Raw genomic sequence first — 27,668 nt, 5'->3', positions numbered from 1 at the left:
TGCCTGCTATGCCATCTTCCTGCCCTCACCTCATCTATTCTTGCTTATCCTTACATATCCATACTCCTATGGATCCGTCTCCAAATAAAGTGGCTGGATGATCTCCTAAATATGCAAGAGAAATAAAAATAATTCATACAGACATATATTAATTAATTACTAAATGCTTACAGGAAGATGCCTTAGGGTTTTATTGCTGTAAAGAAACACCATGATCACAGCAACTCTTTTTTTTTTTCCCCTTCTTCTTTTTTCCCCCCTGGAGACAGGGTTTCTCTGTGTAGCCCTGGCTGTCCTGGGACTCACTCTATAGACCAGGCTGGCCTCAAACTCAGAAAACCGCCTGCCTCTGCCTCCCAAATGCTGGGATTAAAGGCGTGCGCACCACTGCCTGGCCACAGCAACTCTTATAAAGGAAAATAATTGGGGTTGGATTACAGTTTCAGAGGTTTAGTCCGTTATCATGGTGTTGGGAAACATGGCTGCAAGCAGGCTTACATGTTGTTAGAGGAGCTGAGTTCTCCATCTTGATCCACCAGCAGCAGAGGCTTGAGCATAGGAGTCCTCAAAGCCCACTTCCACAGTGACACACTTCCTCCAACAAGGCCACACCTATTCCTACAGGGCCACACCTCCTAATGGTGCCATTCCCCATGGGCCAAACATTCAAACACATGAGTCTATGTGGCTATACTTATTCAAATCATCACAGAAGGTCTAGAATAGAAATGTACAACAGAAATGTAACTTAAAATTCTACAGTAGCCATTCTAAACAACCTTATTTTTAATTATTTACTTAACCTAATACAACTAAAATGATATATCAAGAATCTCATCATTATAAAAACTGAGACTTGCTTATTCTCATTATGCTTCATTATATGTGTTATGCTTCCAGCGGCTCTCTCTCTTTTAGACTAACCTCTTCCCACCGCTCCACAGCTACACATGGCTTAGAGACCACTATATCAGACAGCAGAGGCCTAATATAAGGTAGCCTCCAACTTTCTACAGCTCTAGCTCCAAGGACTTGCTTGACCCCTTTTCTGGTCTCTAGGATACCAGGCATCCACATGGTGTATGTATATACATACACGGAGAAAAACACTCATGCACATAAAATAACACTAAGATGTAATAATGTTTTTAAAATTAAAAATTAAATTAAAAAAAGATGAGTAAGACTAGAAGACAGACTTTGTACCTATGAACACATGCCAGAGAGTCATGTGAAAAGCCATTATCAGTACAAAATTTCAAGGCAATGCAAGCTAAAATGACAGGAAATACCACTGCATACTTATTGAAATAGAAGACAGACCACACCAAATGTAGACAGGATATGGCCAGTCAGAGCTCTCATGGGCCAATGGCAAAATAAAATGAGACAACCATCCTAGAGAACTGTTTGTTGTAACATTTAACACTTTTAACCGGACTTAGCATGCCCACTCCTAAGTATTTATCCAAAGGAAATAAAAATGTTTGACTATGAAAGACAGGAGGCTGAGTGTGGCGATGCATGCCCCAGGAGCTTAAGAGCAAGTCAAAGCCTGTCCTACCAAGGTTACACAATATTCCCCACCCCATCCCAAAAATGATTTAAAAATAACCATGAGCTGGAGAGGTGGCTCAGTGGGTAAAGGCACTTTCCAGTAAGCCTGACAATCTGAGAACCATCCCTGGAACCCACAATGTAGCAAGACAGAACCAAATCCCTAAAGTTGTTTTATGACTTCCACAAGTGCGAATATACCACCAAGGAAAATCTCAGAAATACCAAGTCAAAGAAGCCAGGGACAAACTGCAAAATAATGTACAATTTGTTTACATAAAGTTATAAAATAGGGAGAACTAACATGGGTGCTGGGTGCAGAGGTGCAGGACAGGATATGAGGAAACTTTCTGGAGTGATGGCATAAAACATCACACTTGGGGTTTGATATACACAACTGTCAAAACCCACTGAGCTGAACTAGTGAAGGGTCCCTATGATAAGGAACATACTTCCTGTCTTGAAAGCTACAAGGCCAAAATATCAACAATCAGCAGATGCTGCTAAGTCCACCATGAATAAGTTTACGTACAGATGAGGAGAAAATAAGGATGAAACCTTATTTTCAATCAATGTCCAAATTTAAAAAAAGAAAAGAAAAAGAAGAGGGGAAGGGAAGGGAAGGGAAGGGAAGGGAAGGGAAGGGAAGGGAAGGGAAGGGAAGGGAAGGGAAGGGAAGGGAAGGGAAGGGAAGGGAGAAAAAAAGAGAGAGAGAGAGAGAATGAATGAAGTATGCGAGAGAAGCTATGAGAAGATACAGAACACACAGGGCTAGGGAAAGAATCTCCCCAGTCGAATCTCAAGAGAACAGAATGTGAAGCTATTAGCACGTTTGAACTGAAAAGAAAAAACAGAGAAGTTTCCCTGGGCATGGTGACTCACACCTTTAATCCCAGGAGGCAGAGGAAAGCGAGTCTCTATGAGTTAGGGACCAGCCTGGGCTACATAGCAAGCTTCAGGTCAGTCAGGGCTACATAGTGAAACTTGTCTCAAAAAAGAAAACAAAAAAAAGTTATGCGTCTACTTTTCACCTCCCTGTCCCAGCTTCTCAGAAACATTCCCCAAAGCTACAAACAGGCATTATTTATATTATTACAGTGCCTTAGCAAAACCCACTGTCACACCAAGCAGCACAGTGTTTTAGCTCATGTCCCTAACAGCTGTACCACCCAAAGACTTTATTCATCACAGCCGAAACACTTTGGTAACGGGGCACCACGTATTAAAATCCCTTCAGCACACTTTAATCTGGAACCTGTGCTACAGGGGAGAAAACAACTTAAGGGCTTTCCTGTTGTCCACAGGACAGCCCGAGCTAAGCACAGGAAAGGCTGATGGAATACCATGTGTTTCCTGGCTAGGAAACAAGGCTGCTAGGCACATGGCAGGGCTTCTGCGAATTCCAATAAGGATGTGCACTCTGAAATTACCGTGGAAACACTTCCACGACGAGTTGACATGAAAGAAGGGAAACAGCGGAGATTGCAAAATCAGCCTGTGGAGTGAGTAAAGGCCTACATGCCCACGCTTGACCTATGCGGTTCAGCTCAAGTGCCATCCCGATGCACTGTTGGCACTGCAAGCTGTGAACCCACACCAACCTGCTGTCGGAGGACAAGAGACACTCATAAAGGATGGCAAGTCTCCAGGGGCAAAAGTTGACTTGTTGCTTCTGTGTAAACACCATGCTGAAGATCATGTATATATGTATGATGGGGGGGGGGGGGAGATTGAGAGAGAGAGAGATTGATTGTTTTGATCACCTCAAATTTCACCAAATGCAATTCACAACTGTGTACTAGTTGTTCGGTGTGCTGACTAGTTTTTATGTCAACACGAATCAGAGACATCTGAGAGGAAGGAACGTCAACTGAGAAAATGCCTAATGTCAGGCTGTAGGCAAGACTGAAGGGCATTTTCAATTAATGACTGATGCGAGGGCCCACACCACTGTGGATGGTGCTGCCTTGGGCAGGGAGCTCTGGGTATGTAAGAAAGCAGGCTGAGAAAGGCATGGAGAATGAGCCAGCAAGGAGCTCCATGACTCACGCTAAAGCCCCTGTCTCCAGTTTCCTGCCATCAGTTCCTTCCTGATTGCTCTCCCGGACAGATAGTGGCATGGAAGTAACTCTCCAGGACAGACAGACAGTGGCATGGAAGTAGCTCTCCAGGACAGACAGACAGTGGCATGGAAGTAGAGGCCAAACAACCCCTTTCCTCCCAAGGTGCTTTTGGTCATGACATTGTTCATCACAGCAACAGAAACCTAAGACACTCAGAAACATAAAAACACCAGCAGGGCATCTGGGAAGGATGGCGAAGACCAACTAAACACTTGCCACATAATGACAGCCCATATTGCTATTTTAAAACCTCACCAATGTCGGGCAGTAGTGGCACATGCCTTTAATCCCAGCACTTGGGAGGCAGAGGCAGGCGGATTTCTGAGTTGGAGGCCAGCTGGTCTACAGAGTGAGTTCCAGGACAGCCAGGGCTACACAGAGAAACCCTGTCTCGAAAAACCAAAAAAAAAAAAAAAACTTCACCAAAAAGAAAGGGAACCTCTACACTTCAGGGAGGAAGTGAGAAACCACAGCAGTGCCCATGACCCGACAGAATGACTGAGGGCTGGGAGTGGGTTTTAATAACTTCCGGGCCTGGGTTTTGTAAGCCAAATCAAAGCATGACTTGCCTTGGTATTACAGAGCCGGAGAGCCAAGCCTAAGCCGTGCCGACATGGAGAAGATGGACTGAGGACAGAGCTCATGTAATGTCGCAGGGAACACAGGAAAGAGCTCCCCTGCTTGGGCTGTAGGACGGTGGCGTCTCTTCTGACACAATGCACCGTGTCAGCAATGAACCGGGGATTCAGACTATAGTCCTAACTACAGCACCTCAGGGTTCTAGGGATTCTGAACCACAAATTTACATTCAAAATTAGCCTAAGCCAAGGTTCAAGCCAGGGCATCAAAGAGACATAAATTTATACCCAGTTTTGAAAAATGCAGATTAACGCCTCACCTTAAAGAGCACCATCATAAAAGAAAAATCAGAATAGCAGCGTAACCCAAAACTACCTTCTAATACAAACCCCTTAGCTAGACGTCACAAAGGAAATATACTAAAATGATGGCACACAGAAAACAAGACTTTAAGAGTAAGATCCTATCTGGGAATGGTGGCAGATGTCTTCATTTAATCCCAGCACTCGGGAGGTAGAGGCAGGTTGATCTCTGAGTTTGAGGCCAAGCCTAGTCTATGGAGAGAATTCCAGGACAACCAGGGTTACACAAAGAAACCCTGTCTTGAACAAAAACAAACAGATTACGATCCCATGAAAAAGCAAATGTGAAAACTAAACAGGGATTTCTAAAATATGGAAAACTCAGTTACTGAAATTAAGTTTATATTGTGTTGAAGAAACAGTGAAGACACAGGAAACAAGCAAAAAGCAGTTCAGAAAGAATGAGCTGGACGTCAAAGAGAAGTTAACCGATTCACAGACAGAAAGGAAACCTACTTGCCTAACAGGAATTCCAGGAGACAGAACACAAAAGATGCAATAGTCAGAATGCCAGAGAATTTTCTAGTCAGATAAAGTTATAAAATCTCAGATTTGAGGCAGGCGGATTTCTGAGTTCGAGGCCAGCCTGGTCTACAGAGTGAGTTCCAGGACAGCCAGGGCTACACAGAAAAACCCTGTCTTGAAAAACCAAAAAAAAAAAAAAAAAAAAAAAAAAAAAATCTCAGATTTAAGGAACAAAACAAAATCTTCACCCAAGCTGAAAGGTAATAATGTATCATCCTGAGTGAGCTAACCCACACCCAGAAGGACATGCACGGCACATACTCACCGACCAGTGGCTATTAGCCAAAACGTACAGAATACCCATGATACAATCCACAGACCGTAAGAAAGGAAGAAAGCCCAAATGAGGATGCTTGGATCTCACTTAGAAAGGGAACAGAAGGCAAAAGGAGGGAGAAGCCTGGGTGGGATTGGGGAAGGAGAGTGGAAAAGGGATGGGGATGGAAACAGGAGAGAAGCCCAGAGGGCCAGGAGAATGAATGGAATATACAGCTTCTGGGGGTGAGGTGGGGAGACCCTCTAGAAAGCCCCAGAGACCTGGGATGTGAGAGACTTCCAGGGCTCAATGGAGGTGACCTTAGCCGAATCCCCAACAGTGGGGAGAGGGAACCTGAAGAGACCACCTCCAGTAGACAGGGCCCAAATGGAAAGATGGAGTTACTAACCCACTGTCAAAATTTCTGACATAATTGTTTATGTCTAAAAGAAACGCAGGGACAAAAATGGAGCAGAAACTGAAGGAAAGGCTGTCCAGTGACTGGGCCAAATTGGGATCCATGCCCTCCTTGTGGGGAGGAGGGCATCAAAGCCTGACATTATTACTGATGCTATGTTGTGCTTGCAGATCAGAGCCTAACATGGCTGTCCTCTGAGAAGGACCTACCAGCAGCTGACTGAGACAGATGCAGATACAGCCAACCATTGGACTGAGGTCGGGGACCCCTATGGAAGAGTTAGGAGAAGGATCGAAAGCACCGAGGAGGATGGCAACCCCATAGGGAGACCAACAGCATCCACTAACCTGGATCCCTGGGAGCTCCCAGAGACTAACCCACCAACCAAAGAGCATACATGGGCCAGTCCAAGGCCCCCAACACAAATGTATTGGAGGACTGCCTTGTCTGGCCTCAATTGGAGAGGATGTGCCTAATCATGTAGAGACTTGAGGTCCCAGGGAAGGGGGGTCCCTGGGGCTGGGGGAGGCACCTTCTCAGAGGAAAAGAAGATGGGGAATGGAATGAAGAACAGTGGGAGGGAGACTGGGAAGGGGGAGGGCAATAAACAAAATGATTTTTTTGTTTGTTTGTTTTTGGAGTCAGGGTTTCTCTGTATAGCCCTGGCTGTCCTGGAACTCACTCTGTAGACCAGGCTGGCCTCGAACTCAGAAATCCGCCTGCCTCTGCCTCACGAGTGCTGGGATTAAAGGCGTGCGCCACCACGCCCGGCAACAAAATGATTTTTTAAAAGAACAAAATTAAAAGAACTTATTGATTGGTGCAGAGTGAGGCAGAGAGGATGAAGAACTCTGGGGTTTGGGCCGCGTGATTAAGAGCAGAGTGTACATGGCCCTTGCCCTTGAACACAGAGAAGGGATGTGCATGGAGAACTGCTGGAATGGAAAGAGGCTTTTGGTTTTTGAGACAGGGTTTCTCTGTGTAGCCCTGGCTGTTCTAGAACTCACTCTGTAGATCAGGCTGGCCTCAAACTCAGAAATCCACCTGCCTCTGCCTCCCAAGTGCTGGGATAAAAGGTGTGCACCATCACTGTCCAGCTTAATGACGCCTTTCTTCTATGGTTCTTACTTAGTCCCGTGTGTGTGTGTGTGTGTGTGTGTGTGTGTGTGTGTGTGTGTGTGTAAGTGTGTAGCACTGCAGTGCACAGTAGGAGGCCGGGGAGCTTTGTGGATGGAGGCAGTTCTCCCTTCCACTGTGGATTAGGTGGTCAGGCCGGCATGGCAGGCACAGCTACCTGCTCAGTCACTCAGCCACCTCACTGGTCCTCAGTACAAGTTTTAATTGGGGGTGGGGGGCTTTTGGTATAACATCAGGACTCACCTGATGAAGAGAAAGGAGTAAGGGACCCACTTGACACTTAAATTAACCATAGTAAAAGAAGCTTTCCTCAAACTTTTGACCATGGGGTGAAGTCCTTTTTCTTCTCCACAGCTGGCGTGGAAGGCATGGCAAGGCACCGGCTTCCCACTCATCCTCACGCCAGCCAATGCTGAACCAGTGTCAGCTACAGCTTATAATCCTGCTGTGCTTCATGGTCTTCAACACTCAGGCTTCTTAGACGCTGTCACCTTCTCACCCTCCCACTTCTGTAGGCTTTTATTTATTTATTTACTTATTTATTTTTGGTTTTTCAAGACAGGGTTTCTCTGTGTAGCCCAGCAGGCTGTCCTGGAATTCACTATGTAGACCAGGCTGGCCTCGAACTCAAGAGATCTGCCTGCCTCTGCCTTCTGAGTGCTTGCTGGGATTAAAGGCGTGCACCATCACACCCGGCTTCTGTAAGCTTTTCCTTTTTGTTTGTTTGTTTTGTTTTGCTTTGTTTTTCGAGACAGGGCTTCTCTGTATAGCCCTGGCTGTCCTGGAACTCACTTTGTAGACCAGGATGGCCTTGAACTCAGAAATCTGCCTGCCTCTTCTGTAGGCTTTTCTACGTATCTGTTTTCAAAGTTTTAAATTATTTAAATTATTTCGGGGTGGAGAGATGGCTCATCGGTTAAGAGCACTAGCTACTCTTCCAGAAGTCATGAGTTCAATTCCCAGCAACCACATAGTGGCTCACAACCATCTATAAGGGAATCTGATGCCCTCTTCTGGCCTCCAGGTGTATATGCAGCAGAGCATTCATATTAAATAAATTAAAAAAAATTTTTTTTTTAAATTATTTCACCTTGCGGGGCTGGTGAGATGGCTCAGTGGATAAGAGCACCCGACTGCTCTTCTGAAGGTCCGGAGTTCAAATCCCAGCAACCACATGGTGGCTCACAACCATCCGTAATGAGATCTGACTCCCTCTTCTGGAGTGTCTGAAGACAGCTACAGTGTACTTACATATAATAAATAAATAAATAAATAAATAAATCTTTAAAAAAAAAAAATTATTTCACCTTGCATTTACAATAGCTTTGCTTGAATAGTGGGGTTTTGGCAAGAACCCCGGACCATGTAACTAGATATAACAAATGCAGGTCAGCCTGGTTTTCATCCTCAACCAAAATAATTAGAATACAACTGCTCAGCCTCTCCTGTAAGAAAAATCCACAATTGAAATTACAAATTTAATAAATGTATACTCATAACCATCCACAAAATAGTACCAAGACTCTTTGACCAGAACTTTGATGAGAACATAGACACAGAATGTCTGATCCAAGTGAACAGTGTGCTTTCCTGACATTAGAACAGATGAGAAAGCCGGGCGTGGTGGCGCACGCCTTTAATCCCAGCACTCGGGAGGCAGAGGCAGGCGGATTTCTGAGTTCGAGGCCAGCCTGGTCTACAAAGTGAGTTCCAGGACAGCCAGAGCTATACAGAGAAACCCTGTCTCGAAAAAAAAAAAAAAAAAAAAACCAAAAAAAAAAAAGAACAGATGAGAAGAGTAACTTCCACACAAACTCACGGGGATGAGCAGCAGAGTATTTGCAAAGGATTTGCAAAGTATTTGCGCACAATTTCTCTTTTTAACTTTTAAATTATTTATTTATTTATTTATTTATTTATTTATTTATGTTGGGGCAGAGGGAGACGATCATGAGTACCACACTTTGTGTGTGGAGGTCACTGGACAACTCCTGAGGGACACTTCTCTCATGAGGCTTGGCAACAAGCACCTTCACGGCTGTGCCATCTGTTAGCAGGTCTATTTGTAATTAACAACAAAAAAAAAATCTCCACAAATAAAACTGTGTGTTACAAAAATGAGAGGGAAAAATAATTTTCCAAAGCAGAGCTGAAAATAAACCAAACTGTAATTTAATATATCTAGATATATTAAACAAAGAAAACAAAGAAATCTCTTATCAAAGACTAATTAGGCGGAGAAAAATAAATAGCACCATCCAGTCTTAGAACGGCTTGGTGCACCTGAGTGCTTGCTTTCTCAGGGTGACTTCTGGTGCACGTTCAGCGCTCACTGCCGTCACTAACCCGCAGACTTTAGTCCTCTCTAGATGATCACAGAGCTCTTACTGAAGGTCTTCACCTCCTCTTCACAAACCACTCCCACCCTTAAGCTGGGTGAATTCTGCAAGTGCAGTAACTTTCTATGCCTGCTCTACACATGCAAAAAGGCTCCTTTAAAGTACTGCGCTGTTTTTATACCCTGAGAAGGGTAGCACAGCTCAGGCATAAGAACACAACAAACATGGTCTATAATGCAGACACACCTCTTCGGCTCTCTAATTTTACTTTAAAGATTTCACACACAGTTCTTTTGTTCCTGTGTTGTTCTGTTAAGACAGGGTTTGCTAACATCCCTGGCTCGCCTAGAGTTAGTTGTGTGGATCAAGCGAGCTTCCAAACTCTGGGATTAAAGACTTGAGTGTCCACATCCAGCTAGAGGTCCTTTTTTTTTTTTTAAAAAAAAAGAACATTTTAAAAGCATGAAAGTATCGAAAGATGGCCTAGTCGGCCATCACTGGAAAGAGAGGCCCATTGGACTTGCAAACTTTATATGCCCCAATATAGGGGAATGCCAGGGCCAAAAGAATAGGAATGGGTGGGTAGGGAAGTGGGGGGCGGTATGGGGGACTTTTGGGATAGCATTGGAAATGTAATTGAGGAAAATATGTAATAAAAAATATTAAAAATTAAAAAAAAAAGCATGAAAGGAGGCTGGAGATGGCTCAGTGGTTAAAAGCATTGACTGCTTTTGCAGGGGACACAGGTTCAGTTCCTAGAGCCTCCAGGGTGGCTCACAACCATCTCTTTAACTCCACTCTCTAAGGAATCATAACATCTTCTGCCTTCTCTGAGCACCAGGCACATGATACACAACACATACAGGCAAAACACCCATACACACAGATTAAAATGTTTAGAAAAATAGAGCTTGTTCTAGCTACTGTCTAATCCACAAAGTCTTGTAGGGATATACCCTAGAGGAATGAAAACACCCAATAACACAAAAGTTTGTACATAAATGTCCACAAAACATTTTCGATAGCCAAACATAAAAACCACCCTAAGTCCATTAATTAGCACCCACATAAACAAATTGGAGTATAATCTTTTTTCTTTCTTTTTTTTTTTTTTTGGTTTTTCGAGACAGGGTTTTCTCTGTATAGCCCTGGATGTCCTGGAACATGCTCTGTAGACCAGGCTGGCCTCGAACCTGCCTCTCCCTGAGTGCTGGGATTAAGGTTTGCCACCGCCACCTGGCTTGACTTGCTGCTCTTGCAGAACCCCGAGGGTCTGTTCTGAGTACCCACATGACAGCTCATCACCACCTAGACCCAGTTCCAAGGAATCTAACAGTCTAGCTCCCACAGATACACACACGTGCAGACATACATGCGGGCCAACACTCATACATATAAAATATATAAATACACCTTCTAAAAAGAACAAGGAAATATTGGGATTCCACTCATGAAACGCTAAAGTAAACAAACCTGGACCAAAAGTCCATGAGTGGGTTGAGGATGAAGACAGAGTAACTGGTAACAGGTCTAGGGTTGTAGCTCCCCATTACAATGAATATATCCTGTGTGTATGCCACAAACTAATAAGTGGTAAAATTCAAATTGATAAATTACATAGTGTCAGACTTAGTCTCATTAAAGCTTTTAGGTGTTTTTGTTTTGGGCCAGGTTTGGTAACACACACCTGTCACCCAGCACTCAAAGGTTGAGGCAAAGATTACAGGCTTGAGGTCAGCCTAGCTATACAGTAAGATTCTGCAATTAAAACAAACAAAGATTCCAAGTACACACTTCTAAACAAACAATGCATTGTTTTCTTACAGAAAATCACTTTCTGATCTCTCATATAACCCGAGGTCATGTTTGCTAAAGTATCTATTTTCCTCTATTATTAGTAAGTACCAATAAATTCTTATTCATGATATCTTAGACAGTTTTGTTGGGACCCTGCTGGAAGTCTTGCTTCTTGAACTGAGCCACTCAAGGGACTCAGCTCTAGAGTGTATACAGGCTTTTAATATACATTCAACTGTAAACATGTCATGGGAGAGAAAAATATGAACATATCCAAAACTAAAACAAAAACCAAGCCAACTAAGACAGTCAAATTCTAGAAACATTTCCTCCCAATATTGTAGCTGCTTGATTTCTATTACTTTGAGAGAACTGGTCACTGCTCTTTATCAAAACTCAATGATTATGCTTATTTAAAAGCTAAACATAAGCTAAGTTCATAATTACCAACTTCTGAGGGCTCTGGGAAAAAATCACATTAGCTGTTTAGACAGAAAACTATCCACAAATGTGAGGTTCCTGGGAGAGTCAGGGACACCGACAACTGACAAACCACTGGATCAAGTGTTATTTACTGCTGGTTTTCAGTGAAAAACAAAACAAAACAAAACAAAACACTTTTTTTTTCTTTTTTTGTTTTTTTCGAGACAGGGTTTCTCTGTGTAGCCCTGGCCGTCCTGGAACTCACTCTGTAGACCAGGCTGGCCTTGAACTCACAAATCCGCCTGCCTCTGCCTCCCGAGTGCTGGGGATTAAAGGTGTGCACTACCACTGCCAGGCTCAGTGAAAAAATCTTATGTAGTCCAGATGGACCATAGACTCACCATGTAGTCAAGGCTGGCCTTGAACTCCCAGATCCTACTGCCTTCACTTCTAGATACTAGGATTACAGTCCATTACCCAGCTTATCAATTTGAGACTTAAATCTTCATACGGCTCTATGACAAATCTTTTCTGTTTTGGGGACAAACACTGCCTAATCTGATACCACCAGGAGGTTGTTTGAGATTCAACAACAAAGTCTTTTTTTCTATGTCCAAGAAGCAAGACAAGATAAAACCACATGAGAAAAACAACTCAGTGCTTTTCGCAAGGACTATGAGTTCCGATGAGACTAACGGGGTGAGTAACGCATGTTAGAGTGGAAGAAAAGAGCAAGTGTGAGGTTGAAGCCCAGCCAGCTACCAGCTGGTGTAAGCTAGATGCAGAATTCAGTGCACAGAGGAAGAGAGAGATCAAGAGGCTTGGATGATGAAGCCACAGGAATTTAGACACAGTAAGCATTGTGCACTGCACTACCAAATGTAACAGCCTGATACTGTCCTCTAATTAAAAGAGGGTTTGCTCCATTCCTGACACACAAACGCTGGCTTTTTATAGCCTAAGCAGCAGGCTATTTTAAACATGCAGAGGAAATGCATTTTCAGTTACAAACACTGCCCCCTGCATCTGTCCTTATTTGTTACTGAAGGATGTGCGACAGGATGTTTTACTCTTCTGCATTGGTTTTCCTGTGTTGCTGAAATCTGTTTAGAGAAAAGGAAAACACAGTTTCTATAAACTGAAGCCATTCCCAAAGGGGGTGGGGGAGGCAAACATTTTACTGTATTACTTTTCTTTTTATATATTAGATGACTCCTGAAAATTCTTCCCTCGAAAAGACCTTCCATACATGTGGGATCTGTTGCAGAGTCTAAAGTTTTCAAGGATAAAAAGAGTCTACTTTCAATCTCCAAAGCAGATGACTTCCTTTGGCATCATTTCAAGCAGTTTTCTGACACAGGTGAGAAAAACAAGCAGACTGCCCTTGAAGGGCCACTTGAGATTTTAAATGTCCCATACTCTTGCGCTTTTACTCAGACACTTAGATATTCTATACTCTGGTATATTCCACTATAGCTTTCACAGAAGTTGATTAGCACAGAGCTCATTTGCCCCCTGTGTAAGAGAGTCACTAGAATAGCTGCCAGTGACAGCACCTTTCCCCAGCTGCCCTCTACCCCAGGAGCTCTTCCGTGCAGCCTGAGGATTGCTCCCTCCTCTTGTAGTCATTCTTCTCAGCCCTTTTGTCAGCAGAGCCTCCATGTTGACCCTTGGCTATGCCAGGACTGTACAGCTCAGGTTTGGGAGGAATCCTCCTCAATTTAAAGAGACTGTCCTATGCTGATGATAACCAGTCAGCCCAGATTTGTTTAGAAAGAGTCCGCTTAGCCAGTCTTCAGGACAATCAATACCTCTGATATGTAACAAAAAAGGCAGTTAGTTAGCAGTATCTAAGAGAGGCCTTTCTTCCTTTCACCCCACTCTCCCCTCTCCCTCTCCTCCCCCTCCCCCTGGAACCACTTCTCATATAAATAAATGACTTGCATATACCGTTGTCATGAATTCTGCTAAGTAAGTGTACCCTCTCTTACAATGTACACCACTTTAACACCATTAATCAGAGCCAGGCTAAAGAGATGAAAACTTACCTACACAGTTTAACAGGAAATCTGGTGGATTTTTAATGGGAGGGAAAAAAATGTAAAATAAAACTTTCCTGTTTGTCAGGTATGGTAACCCACACCTTTAATTCTAACACTCAAGAGGAAGAGATAGATTTTGATAAGTTTGGCACTATCCTGTTCTACATAGTTAATTCTGGGCAAAGCCATGCCTATACAGTACAACTCTGTCTTAAAAACAAACAAACACCAACTTTCCTGTTCAAAGCAAAGGTGACTATGTTTAATGAGGTGACAGTCCCCATCTAAAAGGTCACAGAAATCAGCTTACATAGGAGCCTGGCCTACTCAGAACTCTCTGTTGGCTGGTCAAAGATGCCCCTGTGATGAAGTCTATGGTCATTTCCTTAGAGCCTACAGCCTTGGTGCCTCTTATTTCCTTTTTACAGATGTTAAGATAGGAACTTTCACTTTCTCAAAGAGAAAGGAATTCTAATCTTCAACTAAAATACCGTATGGAAAGATCAAAAGAACTTTTTTTTTTAAAATAATTTTTTGACTGTTTTCTTTGATAGGGGCTTACTCTGATGCCTAGGCAATCTACCTATCTCAGTCTCCACGTAGTTGGGACTACAGATGTAGATCTCTGAGCCCACCTGACCTTCTGATGTTCCTTTGCCATCAGGGGGGTTGGAACTAAGTACTCAATTCAAAATGTATTAAACATTTCTGATGAACTGCTCATATTGTCATGCAGAAGTAATAATTTTTAGGTATGCCATTTACATGTTCAGCTTTATGGTTAGCTTCTTTCAGGCTGGGATTATTACATAAGTAATCCATGCTAATTTTTCTAGCAAACTCCATCTGGGTAAATAAATACTTCCAACAAGGCAGAGTTTCATTCCCTAAATCACAATGACGTAGAGACAGCCGCAGTTAGAAGCCAGTCCTCGCACAGCGAACAGTTTTCCCAGTGTGCCAACTACACCTGGGACTGAGGCACATACTCACCCCGACCCAGCAGGGAGTGGTGTCGCTGGTGAAGTGACAAGAGCCTGTGGTTTTTCTTTCTCTGTTTGCTTGAGGAAAGCCTTGGCTTCCTTCGACGCAGCATCTACTTCCTTAGTCACCCTAGTTCAAGGAAAGAGAAACAAACTTACAAATGGGATAAGAAACAAAAACTGGGGGGATAGAGAGATGGCTCAGCAGTTAAGAGCACTGGTTGCTCCTCTAGAGGATCCAGGTTCAGTTCCCAGCTCCCACATGGCGGCTCACCACTGTCTGTAACTGCAGCTCTAAAGGATCCGCCCTTACACAAACATACATGCCGGCAATTCCAATGTACATAAAATTAATAGTTTTTTTTAAAAAGAAGCAAAAATTATAGCAAATGAAATAAATGAAAACTAGGAACATACCACTGAGTTTTCAATAAATTGTGGCCACTGAGTCTTATGATTAAAGTTCACTCAAACAGTTCTATAAATAGGCATTTTCCCAGACTGACACTAACAAACAAAACAACAATGTGTTCAATGTTCACCTTCAAATCTCCCACTCTACCTGCCAGCATGAAGACTCCCTCCACACACACCCCAGCCCCATCTCAGGTCACTTAGTTACTAACAAGGATCTACAGAGACCCTGCCTGCACTCTCTGCCTGCACTCTCCCTCACTACCCAGATCAGCACTGACTCAGACAGCCAATGAACAGTGAGATGGAGATGGAACACAGGGACAAAAGCACTGCCATCATTTCATGAAGAAAGGCAAACAAATGGAAATATCCCACGGAAGCGCCTTCCTGCCCTGCACCTAAAACTCCAAGACAAAAACGCACTTTCTTTAAACTGGGCAAAGTAGAACTGCCTAGGGAGTGTCCGAATGTAATACAATCCTACCTCAATTCAAACTGAAAGCACTGTATCCCACAAAAAGTTTGAAAGAAAGAAAGAAAGAAACAAACAAACAAACTTAAGGTGCCCCATATTCCAGGTAAAGAGGAGAAATATGTAATGCCTGTTTTGACATGCCAGAGCAACAAAAACATTTGAGGAATTTTCCTTAAATTCCAATCTACCAGTAGGCAGATCCAAAACTACAGTTAATGTATTATAAATATGCAACCAAAGATTAGCCAAAAATGACAGAATAAACCCTATAAAATCCATCTGTGAGAGTCTCTACCACCTTCAAGGATAAATTTCCTAACAAAGGCTACCTTTCTGCTGTACTTAATACTGTGTGTTCTGTAAGTGCCACAAAGTTAAGTGTGGAGCCAAGCTGAGACAAGCCAATGTCCAGCTACAGCGGAGACACACCAGCAACAGCCCAATGCTTACCACCTACGCTGCTTATAGCTGATACTGGGAAGGTTTGCCTACAGCACTGTCATCCTGACAGGAAGCTCATTTACATCCCTAAGGATTAAAACTGAAATCTAAGCAGTTACTCGACGTATTCAACTCTCCAGAGTCTACACAGCAATGCTAGGAAAATTCTGCCAACAGATTGTATTTATTTTCCAAACAGGCTGTCACACATTTCCTGTCCCATGTGCTCCTCCAGAACATTAAGCAAACTCCTTCAAACTGGATGGGGTTTTATGACTGTCACCTAAGGGAGTTCTGTGCAAGTGGCTGTAAAGTGACTCTGTACTCCAGGCATGCAGCCTTTCTTCCCTGAGAATGTATCTTTAGAACTCCATCCACTAGACAGCACAGATCGCATGGAAAGGCACAGACCCGGAAGTCTGAGGAACCACTCCTAGCATAAAGGTATCTGAGTTCTTAAGCATCAGGACCGGAAGGAAGTGCTCTTTAAGATGGTCCCAACACTGGCTAAAGGGAACAAGAGAGGCTGAGCAACTGCCTAGCTGGACCTAGAGGCCTCTGGAACTGTGAGAAACTGCAATAGAGCAGCTAGCTGCTTCATGCAAGCCAGTAAATTTTAGGGTCATCTGTTATTCTGCTAAATCAATACCCAAAGTAAACCTGCATCAAAACCGTTGGGATTAATGCTGAACTCCAAATACCAGACTCAGAATAGATCCTTTAGGTTTCCTTGTCTTGTACAGAATCTACAGAAGACTGGAGAGATTAATGAAGAACTAACACAGTTTTACTGCGGCCAACTCCACAACAGTAATAAGCAGAGAAACAACAGAGAAAGACAGCTGGGCATGGTGGTACATGCCTGTGACATCTTCACACTAGGACAGTGAGCAGCAGTGCAGGAGGTCAAGGCCATCCTCAGCCAAATGAGATTCTGACTCAAAAAGAGAGCAGCAAGTTTGGAAGTACTAACCGGCTTCCTCTGATCTCTGGAGCTTGTAGCCATGTGGGATGGATGACAACAAGAAAGCCGATTTGTTTTACAGAACCCTAGAAAGGCTAATTAAATTTAATGATCAAAGGTGGAAGAGAGGAGGCAGGCAGCCACAATCAGCTCAAAGTCTGCATTAGGAACAACAAAGCCTTTCTTACATCAAAACACGGGCCGTGTCCCACCACTGCTGATCCTGAGGGATCCGGTACATTCAGAGAAAATGAGAACCAAAGGAGGACAGGCATGAAGAATAAAGCCCCATCCTGAAACTAAAGGAATTAAGTACAAAACCACCCTTACAGGCTGTATATGCCAGAGGGCTGAGGGACAAGGCCAAGTGCTAACCAACCCATAGTGGTCATAGTACTGCCAAGGAATAGACACTTGACTGTCTGCTACTGAGGAACAGCTGTTGCCCAACTGTAGTACAGCCTAGTCTAAATTCAAATAATGCACACTTCAGGAAAAGGGAAAAATATAACAAAAAAAAGTCTAGAATTGAAGGATGAGCTTCAGCAGAGAGCCACACAATATCTGACTGACACAGCAAACTTCAAAGGTAAACAAGTTCTGGAAAGCACTCCAGATACAACAGGACACATGAAGAAACATGATCTGGCTTCTGCCACTAGAAACTCAAGAGTCCAGAAACACAGCAACAACAAAAGCAATGCGACAATCCATGACACACACCAAGCCCCAGAGCAGGCGTGGGGAAATCTAAGCCTTGGGATTGCCCTTCTTCATCTCCCCGCCAGTGTCTACAGCACCAACCGGGAAACACTGTGTGGCCTGAGGTACTTCTTAAGGACCCTGAGAGTTGACACAAAGAAACAGCAGATTGCTCTCTGCTGGTCACATCCCCAGAGCAACTCCACTCTTTCTGCCATTTTGTTTTCCAAGACAGGCTCTCCCAGAGAGCTCCAAGTTGGCCCTCTCTTGTGCTCAGCCTCCCCAGGGGCCAGAAAGTAACTTCACTTTTAGGAAACAGTAAAGGATTTAGCTATCACAGTACTTTTAAATAAGAAAATGGTTCTTATCATCATCTCATGCATGAGAGGGACTCCTGATAGGAAAAGGCTATTATTAGCAATAATTAATTCACCTGTTTTTCTATAGAAATTCCATTTTAACTTCATTTTCACTCACTCAACTTCCTGAAAAGTCTTTATTTGGATGGAACTTTTCCATGACTGAAGTTTTCCAAAAGGTGAATCATTTAGGAAAATCTGAGCTCACAGGGTCAGCTGGCTCTGCCAGAGAAAAGGGTAAGAACGGTCATCTTCCTCCCTTCCCCAAGGCTGAAAAAATTACATAGCTCTCAGTGAAGAAAGACAAACAAAACATGACAACAAAGTCAAGGAAAGTAAGCGACTAACTTCAAGCTCACACTCCCTCACTCTCACACTGAGACACTTCTCCCATTAGCCCTCTCATACTTCTTAATGTGCAGTGATGCTCTTGAGACAAAGACAAAAAAGGAAAGAAACAGATGTCAAGAAATTAAAAGATATGCTCAAAGATAAACACCAAGTTTGTGCCTGGGTAGTCAAAGTTCAAATCTCCTAAGATCCTTCAAGAAAGTTCTTTATGGTATTTTAAATAATGTGCTTTTTAAAAAAGTTGCCAATAGCCTGGCAGTGGTGGCACACATCTTGACTTCTGGTGCTTGGGAGACAGAGGCAGGTGGATCTGAGTTTGAGGCCAGCCTAAAAAAAAATCTTGTCTCAAAAAAACCAAATGAACAAAGTCTGGCCAACACAGCATCTATTAACAGGTTTAAATATATACAATATGTATAACATATATAACATATAATAAAATGATTGTATATACTATATCTGTATATGAACAATTATATATGCATGCCCCAGGTTGGCTTTGATCGTCCTGCTTCCCCTTCCTAAGGGCTAGTGTTACAGGAGTGTACCACCACCACAGGCCTAAGCAAGCTTTTCTAGTCTTTTTGTTTATTCCTTTGTTTTTGTTTTTAAAGATTTATTTATTTATTTATTTATTATACGTAAGTACACTGTAACTGTCTTCAAACACTCCAGAAGAGGCCATCAGATCTCATTACATATGGTTGTGAGCGACCATGTGGTTGCTGGGATTTGAACTCAGGACCTTCGAAAGAACAATCAGTGCTCTTACCCGCTGAGCCATCTCACCAGCCCCCTTTGTTTGTTTTTAAGATTTATTTATTTTATGTATATGAGAATACTGTAACTGTCTTCATACACACCAGAAAAGAATACTGGATCCCATTACAGACGGTTGTGAGCCACCACATGGCTGGGAATTGAACTCAGGACCTCTGGAAGAGCAGTCGGTGCTCTTAACCATTGAGCCTTCTCTCTAGCCTGCGTTTGTATTCTTTATGGGGAAGGAGTTTGAGAAGACACTCACTTGTTCTGTTACAAATCTCAATAATATATAATGTTTTTAAATGACTATGTTTTACTAAGAACTATAATAAGATGCATGTGCTGAGTGTGTACTTAATGAAAACAAAGTGCTTTTATTCTGTTTATCCTGTTTTATTTGACAGATGGTGCTGCCCTCTTCTGACAAACTGTACACATGCAGGCTCCCTGAGTACTTCAATATTTACAAAAGTGGAGATTGAGAGCACGCCTTTGATCCCAGCACTCAGGAGGCAGAGAGGCAGGTGGACCTCTGAGTGAGGCCAGCCTGGTTTACAGAGTGAGTTCTAGGACAGCCAGGGCTACAGATAAACCCTGTCTCAAAAAACAAACAAAAAAGTCAAGAGTAGAATCACATGAATATAATCCCAACACCTGGGAAGCCACAGGCCAGAGACTCAGTTCAGTGTCAGCCTGGGCTACATTAGATTCTGTCTCAAAAAAGAAAAATAATCAAGCCAGGCGTGGTAGTGCACGCCTTTAATCCCAGTACTTGGGAGGCAGAGGCAGGTGGATTTCTGAGTTCGAGAACAGCCTGGTCTACAGAGTGAGTTCCAGGACAGCCAGGGCTACATAGAGGAAACCCTGTCTTGAAAAACCAAAAAAGAAAAAAAAAAAGAAGAAGAAGAAAGAAAGAAAGAAAGGAAGGAAGGAAGGAAGGAAGGAAGGAAGGAAGGAAGGAAGGAAGGAAGGAAAAATAATCAGGGACATGTTAAATGTTAACATTTATAAACAAATTTATGAAATTCATAATTTCATGAGAAATTTACTGATTTCTCAAAGCAACAGTAATTCAGTTGATTTTGTTCTTTATGAAGACCGTCCTGTAGATCTCTACATGTGGGAAGTGATCTAAGCCAATACAGGCTTTGCGATAGTCTCACCTTGTTGTCCTAGATGGAACTTGCTCTATAGACTTGGCCGGTCCTCAACTCTGCCTCTAAATGTCTTGGCTTTTAACTTGTATTTTCTGTGGTATGTTAATACACTCTCTATATTTTTATACAGGCATTTAATGTGATTTGACTAAGTTTATCCCCACTTCCTCTCTTCCAGACTCTCTCTTACCACCGCTCTATCATATCCACTCCCAACTTCCTTGTGTATTTTTTTTTTCTTTCTTAAAACCCAGAGAGCCCGCTCAGTGCTGCTAATGTAAGCCCGGGTATAGGGAACCTACTGAAAAATAGGTAGTCTCTCAGGGGCCACATCCTTAAAGAAAACTGGCCGTGCCTCTCTCAGCAGCCATCAACGGCCAGCAGATTCTTAGCTAGTTCAACTCTGTGACCCACTTCCCACACTGGGATTCTGACTGGATGGTCCTGTGCAGGTCGTGTGCGTGCTGTCACAGCTGCTGCGCCTTCTCATGTGCAAATGCCCTGCCGTGTCCAAAAAAGTTTCGCTTCATTCCTTTTTCTTTTTCTTTTTTGGTTTATTGAGACAGGGGTTTTTTGCATAGTCCTAGCTGTCCTGAAACTCACTCTGTACCCCATGCTGGCCTCGAACTCACAAAGATCCGCCTGCCTCTGCCATCCAAATGCTAGGATTAAAGGCGCACATCACAGCCTCTGGGACCGACTGCTAAACATTGATGGTCTTCTGTTCATGTTCTGTAATTCCGTACTGGATAGCTGCAGGATGATTTTTCAAAGGCAAAATCCAGCCGGGCGTGGTGACGCACGCCTTTCATCCCAGCACTCGGGAGGCAGAGTCAGGCAGATTTCTGAGTTCGAGGCCAGCCTGGTCTACAGAGTGAGTTCCAGGACAGCCAAGGCTACACAGAGAAACCCTGTCTCGAAAAACCAAAAAAAAAAGAAAGGCAAAATCCATTACTAATTCATATCATCAATAATTATGTGACAGATCTCAAAGTGACTAATTACTGGGAGTGCCTTACAATGGGGAGTTCTCACAGATGCTGCCCATGTTCTTCAACTCAACACTAATGCTGGGATACTGAAGAATGGCTAGTGCTGCCAGCGCAGTTCTGTTTAATGCAGTGGTTCTCAACCTGTGGGTCACAACCCCTGGGGGTGGAGGGTGGAGTCAACAACCCTTTCACAGGGTCACTTACCAGGTATCCTGCATATCAAATATTTATGTTACAGTTCATAACAGTAGCAACATTAGTTATGAAGTATCAATGGTTAGGGTCACACCAACATGAGGAGCTATATTCAGGAAGGTGGAGAACTTCTAATCTAAGGTGATTAATTGGAAACTAAACACACCAGGCAAGCAATAATCTAAATTGATTCTCCAACAGAAATGGTCTGCACCCTTAAAACACCAAATGCACTATTTAATCTTGAACTAGGTCCTGATTATGTAAGAACAACTAGAAAGAATATCAATGGGAAAACTGAGGCCTAAAAGGCTGTAACATAATCATTCTACTCAAAATACGGCCTTCAAAACTATGTGTTAAACAAAAGCCACCTGTTATTGACTTAAGACAGGAGGTACAGTAACTATGAGCACCAGGACATCAGTTGGACAGGTCACATTATTCACACTTAGCCATTATTATCACTGCATTAAAAAGGACAGTCCAACTGTCAAGGTGAATCATTTATATCAAGATTTGCCAAGATGTCTCAGTAGGTAAAGGCTGCCAAACCTGGCAAACTGAGTTGACTCCTGAGTACGCCGTGGAGGAAAGAGAAGCAACTGTCACAAGCTGTCCTCTGGCCTTCATACACACGCTGTGACAGGCATGCCCACACCTTCACATAAGGACAGGCAGAACACTGAACATGAATGAACCTGAGTGAGAGTGTTCACCATGTGGGTGTTCACTGTAATCCTGTTCTTACAACACTGCTCTAAAGATACTTCAAAAAAGAAAATGTTTTTGAGAAAAATTTTCAAATGAGTGACTTTGGTATTGGAGAGATGACTCCGAAGCTACAAGCTCCGAATGTTCATCCAGGGGACCTGGGTTCTATCCCCAGCACCTGCACGGTGGCTCAGAACTGCTGTGACTGCAGTTCCAGGGGCTCTGACACCCTTTTCTGACACCTTCAGGCACCAGGTGTGTATACGGCACACAGATATACACCCAGACAAAAGGCCCACACACATAAAAGAATTAAATGTAAGTGTTGCTGGGCATGGTAGCTTATGCACATAGTCTCAGCACTTAGGAGGCTGAGCAGATAGATTATCACAACTTCATCCACTTTAGGATACATTGTAAGTTCCCAGAACAGTCTGGGCTACACTGAGACCCAGTCTAAACAAAGTTTAAGAGCTGTGTTCCGGGGCTATAGAGATGGCTCAGTGGGTAAGAACACTGACTGCTCTTCCGAAGGTCCTGAGTTCAAATCCCAGCAACCACATGGTGGCTCACAACCACCCTTAATGAGATTTGATGCTCTCTTCTGGTCCGTCTGAAGTCAGCTACAGTGCACTTATGTATAATAATAAAATAAATCTTAAAAAAAAAAAAAGAGTTGTACAAGCTCCATACTATTTATAAAACCAAAACTCCAAAACTTCAATTTTTCAAAAGTCTGCTCTGTATTTTCACTGGACATAAATAGGCAACACTGTGTATTAGTGGATTATATTCTATGGATCAACCAATACAGAGAAAGGACCTTCAGTTGAGGAAATGCCTCCATGAGATCCAACTGTAAGGCATTTTCTCAATTAGTGATCAAGGGGGAAAGGCCCCTTGTGGTTGGGACCATCTCTGGGCTGGTAGTCTTGGATTCTATAAGAGAGCAGGCTGAGCAAGCCAGGGGAGGCAAGCCAGTAAAGAACATCCCTCCATGGCCTCTGCATCAGCTCCTGATTCCTGACCTGCTTGAGTTCCAGTCCTGACTTCCTTGGTGATGAACAGCAGTATGGAAGTGTAAGCTGAATAAACCCTTTCCTCCCCAACTTGCTTCTTGGCCATGATGTTTGTGCAGGAATAGAAACCATGACTAAGACAGTTATATACTGACTCCATGTCATTTTATATATGGGATATAAGAATCTGAGGACTCCAGCATCATCGAGAGGTTCTATGATCTATACCACACACAGAGAGGGAAGAATACAACAACTGGGAAACAGGAGTTGCTTTTGAAAGCAATAAACACAGAGGAAACTGTATTATCAGAGCATATCTAAATCTAACCTGTTACTGTCAAAGAAAATAAACTTACAAAATTATTGCTTGAATTCTGTTCTCAGGGCCTCTAAATTATAGCACTACTGCTTTTACACTATAGTTTTAAATAAATGAGGGGTCTGAAAATTCTAGACATGTGGTTCTTACTTAAAACAGCCAAAATAACTCCCCCCAAAATAAACCAATCAAACAAAATACCAACAAGCTGGTCTTAGTGGCGCACGCCTTTAATCCCAGCACTCAGGAGGCAGAGGCAGGTGGATCTCTGTGACTTTGAGGCCAACCTGGTCTACATAGTGAACTCTAGGATAGCAAGGGCTACATAATGAGATCCTACCTCTAAACAAAGCATCCAGGAGGCTGAATGACTCAGAAGCCTCTAAAATACGCTGCTTTTATAAACTAAGATAAATAAACTCATTAACCAGCTCAGACCATACTAAGGGGACAAAATGATACAGACACTAGATTTCTCTCCTAGTACTTTCAATCCTTGGCTGCCTTAGGGAGCTCACCAGGCTGCTAACTCTCAGCAATGGAACGAGATAAACGAGTCACTCGAAGCACAAAGCATGGCAATGAGCAATGGAAACACAAACTTCCAAATGCACATACGCAGCCAAAACAGCAGGAAGCCGGGTGGGGATAAGGACAGATGGGAAGCAGGACTTGAAGCTCTGCCTCGAGAAAGCACTCGTTTCCACCACGGAACCCTCTTACCTTACTTCTTCGCCAGCAAAGTCAAACACCTTGGTAATCGTCACCTTTTCTGATTCTTTAGGCTTATCTAGCTCCTCGGCTTTGACCAACGGTCTATTTGAACTAATCTCTTCAGTCTCCTTGGCTACCTAAAAAGAGAATAAGAAATGGAAGCAAGACTGTGTAGCACACACCTTGAAGCCCAGCACCCAGGAGACAGAGACTCTGAGATAGAGTTCCAGACTGGCTAGGGCTACACGGTGAAACCATACCTGAAAAAAATAAAATAAAATAAAAGATAGACAGCCAGAGATCACTTTCACCAAAGTATAAGGCTAAAAGAACTGCATGAACATGCTGCTTAGGGCTGTTCTCACGATTCATCTCCAATCAGTCAAACACTATGGGAAGGCCTGAGAAGATGACATGATTAAGAGCACTGACTGTTCTTCCAGGACACAGGTTAGATTTCCAGGACCCATAAGTTATAGGTGGGTTCAAAAACTCTGATGCCCTGTTCTGGCTATCATGGTACTACATACATGGTGTATGTGCATAGACATACAAGCAGGTAAATCATCTATACACATAAAAAATAATATAAAATAAAACAGATATAGTGGAGTGGCTGGAGAGGGAGATGGCTTAGCAGCTAAGAGCTTTCAGTGAGAACCTGAGCCCAGTTTTTAGCACCTCTGTCCGGCAACTCATAACCAGACATATGCTCATAATTAAAATAATAACAAGTAAATTCTTTTAAATTTTTACTCATTTTTATTTAGATGTATGTGTGTCGGTGAGCCACATGCTTACTGGTGCCTTTGGAAGCCAGAGAAGGCATCAGATCCCCTCTGGCTTTTGTGAACTACCTGACTTGGATGCTAAGAATTAAACTCAGAACCTCTGAAAGAGCAATAAGTGCTTTTAACCACTGAGCCGTCTCTCCAGCCCAACAAATAAATTTTTATAAAGGTTTATACTGGTCTGCTGGAAATTTACCTGATTAAAACAGCTTGTGTTTTCAACTGTTAAGAAATGCTTTGTAAAAAAAAAAAAAAAAGAAATGCTTTGTGCCGGGCAGTGGTGGTGCACGCCTTTAGTCCCAGCATTCGGGAGGCAGAGGCAGGCGGATTTCTGAGTTTGAGGCCAGCCTGGTCTACAGAGTGAGTTCCAGGACAGCCAGGGCTACACAGAGAAACAACCCTGTCTCGGAAAACCAAACAAAACAGAAAGAAAAACAGAATGAATGAAAGAAAGAAAGAAAGAAAGAAAGAGAGAGAGAGAGAGAGAGAGAGAGAGAGAGAGAGAGAGAGAGAGAGAGAAAGAGAGAAAGAGAGAAAGAGAGAAAGAGAGAAAGAGAGAAAGAGAGAAAGAAAGAAAGGCTTTGTTTTTCCCTTAGTGAAGTCATCTAGTTTGCTTTTTGATTTGAGATTCAAATCTCAAGTCAGTTTGCAAATTAAAACAATAGGAAGCTCCCAGGGAAGTGAGGGTGTTTCTGGAGAGGTGTTTATCCCACCAATCTCTAAGCTTACCTTAGCTTGTGAACCTGGGGCTGCTTTTGACTTTGGTCCTACATCATTAAGGAAGCTGGCCCACAACTCATCTTCCTTCTTCTTCCTTGCATTCTCTGACCCAAGGCCTCCTTCTTTCTCCTCTTCATCTTCTTCACTGCTACTACCTCCAGAGTCTTCCTTGCCATCTTCCTCTTCGTCTAACAAGAGGCCACTTTGTTTCCTTTTCCTACTCACCAACAGCCACCCAGAAAAAGGAAGACAAGACAGAATGCAAGTCACTCACTGCCTCTCCCCAATCCATGGATCACCTTACACATCTCAAAGTTTACATCTGGGATTACTAATAACACAGTAAGAGAGACGGAGACGGAGATATTTATTCATTTATTTATGTGTATGTCTGTGTTCCTGTGTGCATGTAAGTACATGAGCTTGCGGAAGTCAACTAAGGTCACTAGTACTTGCAAGCCACCATGGAGATGCTGAGAGCTGAACCCAGGTCCTCTGCTAGAGCAGTAACTATTCTTAACTACTAAGCCATCTCTGCAGCCCTGACTAAATTTGGTTTTAAGTATGTTTTTTCAGCAACAATGTTACAATTTAGAACTATACCATACAGTGAAAAGAATACCTACACATTTCTGTGTTTTCAAGTTCTTGGGATGTTACTCTTTGAGACTCAGGAACAATAAATCAATACCCTAGGCATTCTCAGAGTGTTAAATATTATATTTTAAACATATTTCAATCTTCACTCTATAATCTGGATAGCTGAAATTCTTATTTAAATAATAAAACACATTGAGTCTAGTAGTACTTACAAAGTTTAACTATATCCTGCAGGAATATTTAATGAAAATTTAAAATTCGGGTCTCCCCGTAGATAACAGCCCCTCAGAAACTCATACATGGACACTCCCCATTAAGGAGTTACTTTGCATTGCAAGTGTATACTTTGAGAGCAATCAAAGTACTTACATGACATACAGCATATATATACACTGTGTGTGTGAACTCTTTAGCAAGCAGTGTCTTTTCATTACCTGCTCCCATATTAAATAAAATGGGGTGGTTTGAGTTCACTTGAAACTTAAATTTTAGTATCCTGTGTCTAGACTGATATTTTTACTAAGAAACACCTGAGGTAGGCATGGTGGTACACACCTTTAATCCCAGTATTCAGGAAAGCAAAGGCTTGAATATCTCTGTGAGTTGGAGGCCAGCTTGGTCTACATAGTAAGTTCCAGGATAGCCAAACTACATACTAAGAAGAAAAACAAACAGACAAAACAAACAAACAAACAAACAAAACAGAACAAAACAAAAAACCCAACAGCTACCCAAGATTACCTCATTAATCTTTTCAGAAAAAGGGTTTTACAAACGTATGTGCTAAATATTTTTCACTTCTAAAAGCCACTCCATTTAAAACACAAAGTCTACTGACTCTCAAGTTCATTGTTACCATTTTCTCCCAAACACCCTAAACAATACAGCACTTACAATGTCTCTGGCAAAAGAAACGAAAATCCTAACACAGGGAAAGAGAACTGGGCCCGGGGCTTATAAAAAGTACATTTCTACTACTTCAACTTGTGGATATACTATATAGCACTTAATGTTCACTTTCTCTGTTTTCAAAACTGCAATCTGCTTTTGCTTCAATGCCCAAGACAGAAACAAGAGCAACACAAGAGTCTACAGGCATCCTATAGAAGATGCCTTCATCTGAGTTATAACCCATCATGATTTTCTAATGTTGTGGGTCTGTGATTCCGAACATGGCCTGTTTGGGAATAGGGGGTAATTTAAAAGTTCAACTGAAAAGAATATAATTTATATAGCCTTAGATCAAACAGTTCTACACCTTTAAATCTGACTTTATGTACCATGGGCTAGAGAGAAGACTCAGTGGCTAAGAGTACTGACTGAGTTCAGTTCCCACACCCACATGGTGGCTCACAACCACCTGTAATGGGAGCCGATGCCTTCTTCTGGTGTGTCTGAAGACAGCTACAGTGCACTCATATACAGAAAA

General features: G+C 42.7%; 1 protein-coding gene across 2 annotated transcripts in view; it reads right to left on the bottom strand.

Annotated features, from left to right (window-relative positions):
- Window positions 1-27,668, bottom strand: part of Cfdp1 (chromatin remodeling protein CFDP1) — an 87,245-nt gene that overhangs the window by 48,906 nt on the left and 10,671 nt on the right. Inside the window, exons 3-5 of one of the 2 annotated variants that reach the window (XM_021170342.3) lie at window positions 25,649-25,856; window positions 24,138-24,265; window positions 14,552-14,671 (exon numbers count right to left, since the gene is read on the bottom strand). In XM_021170342.3, coding sequence (XP_021026001.1) covers window positions 14,552-14,671; window positions 24,138-24,265; window positions 25,649-25,856 — 456 coding nt within the window. The remainder of the gene's footprint in view (window positions 1-14,551; window positions 14,672-24,137; window positions 24,266-25,648; window positions 25,857-27,668) is intronic. The other variant, XM_085843563.1, reaches the window with a different exon arrangement.

The sequence above is a fragment of the Mus caroli genome, unplaced genomic scaffold (genome assembly GCF_978045245.1).
Source record: "Mus caroli unplaced genomic scaffold, Mus_caroli_1 scaffold_10, whole genome shotgun sequence".
Lineage (NCBI taxonomy): Eukaryota > Metazoa > Chordata > Mammalia > Rodentia > Muridae > Mus > Mus caroli.
Note: the sequence above shows the minus strand (reverse complement) of the source record. Positions and strands in the feature narration are given on the sequence as shown.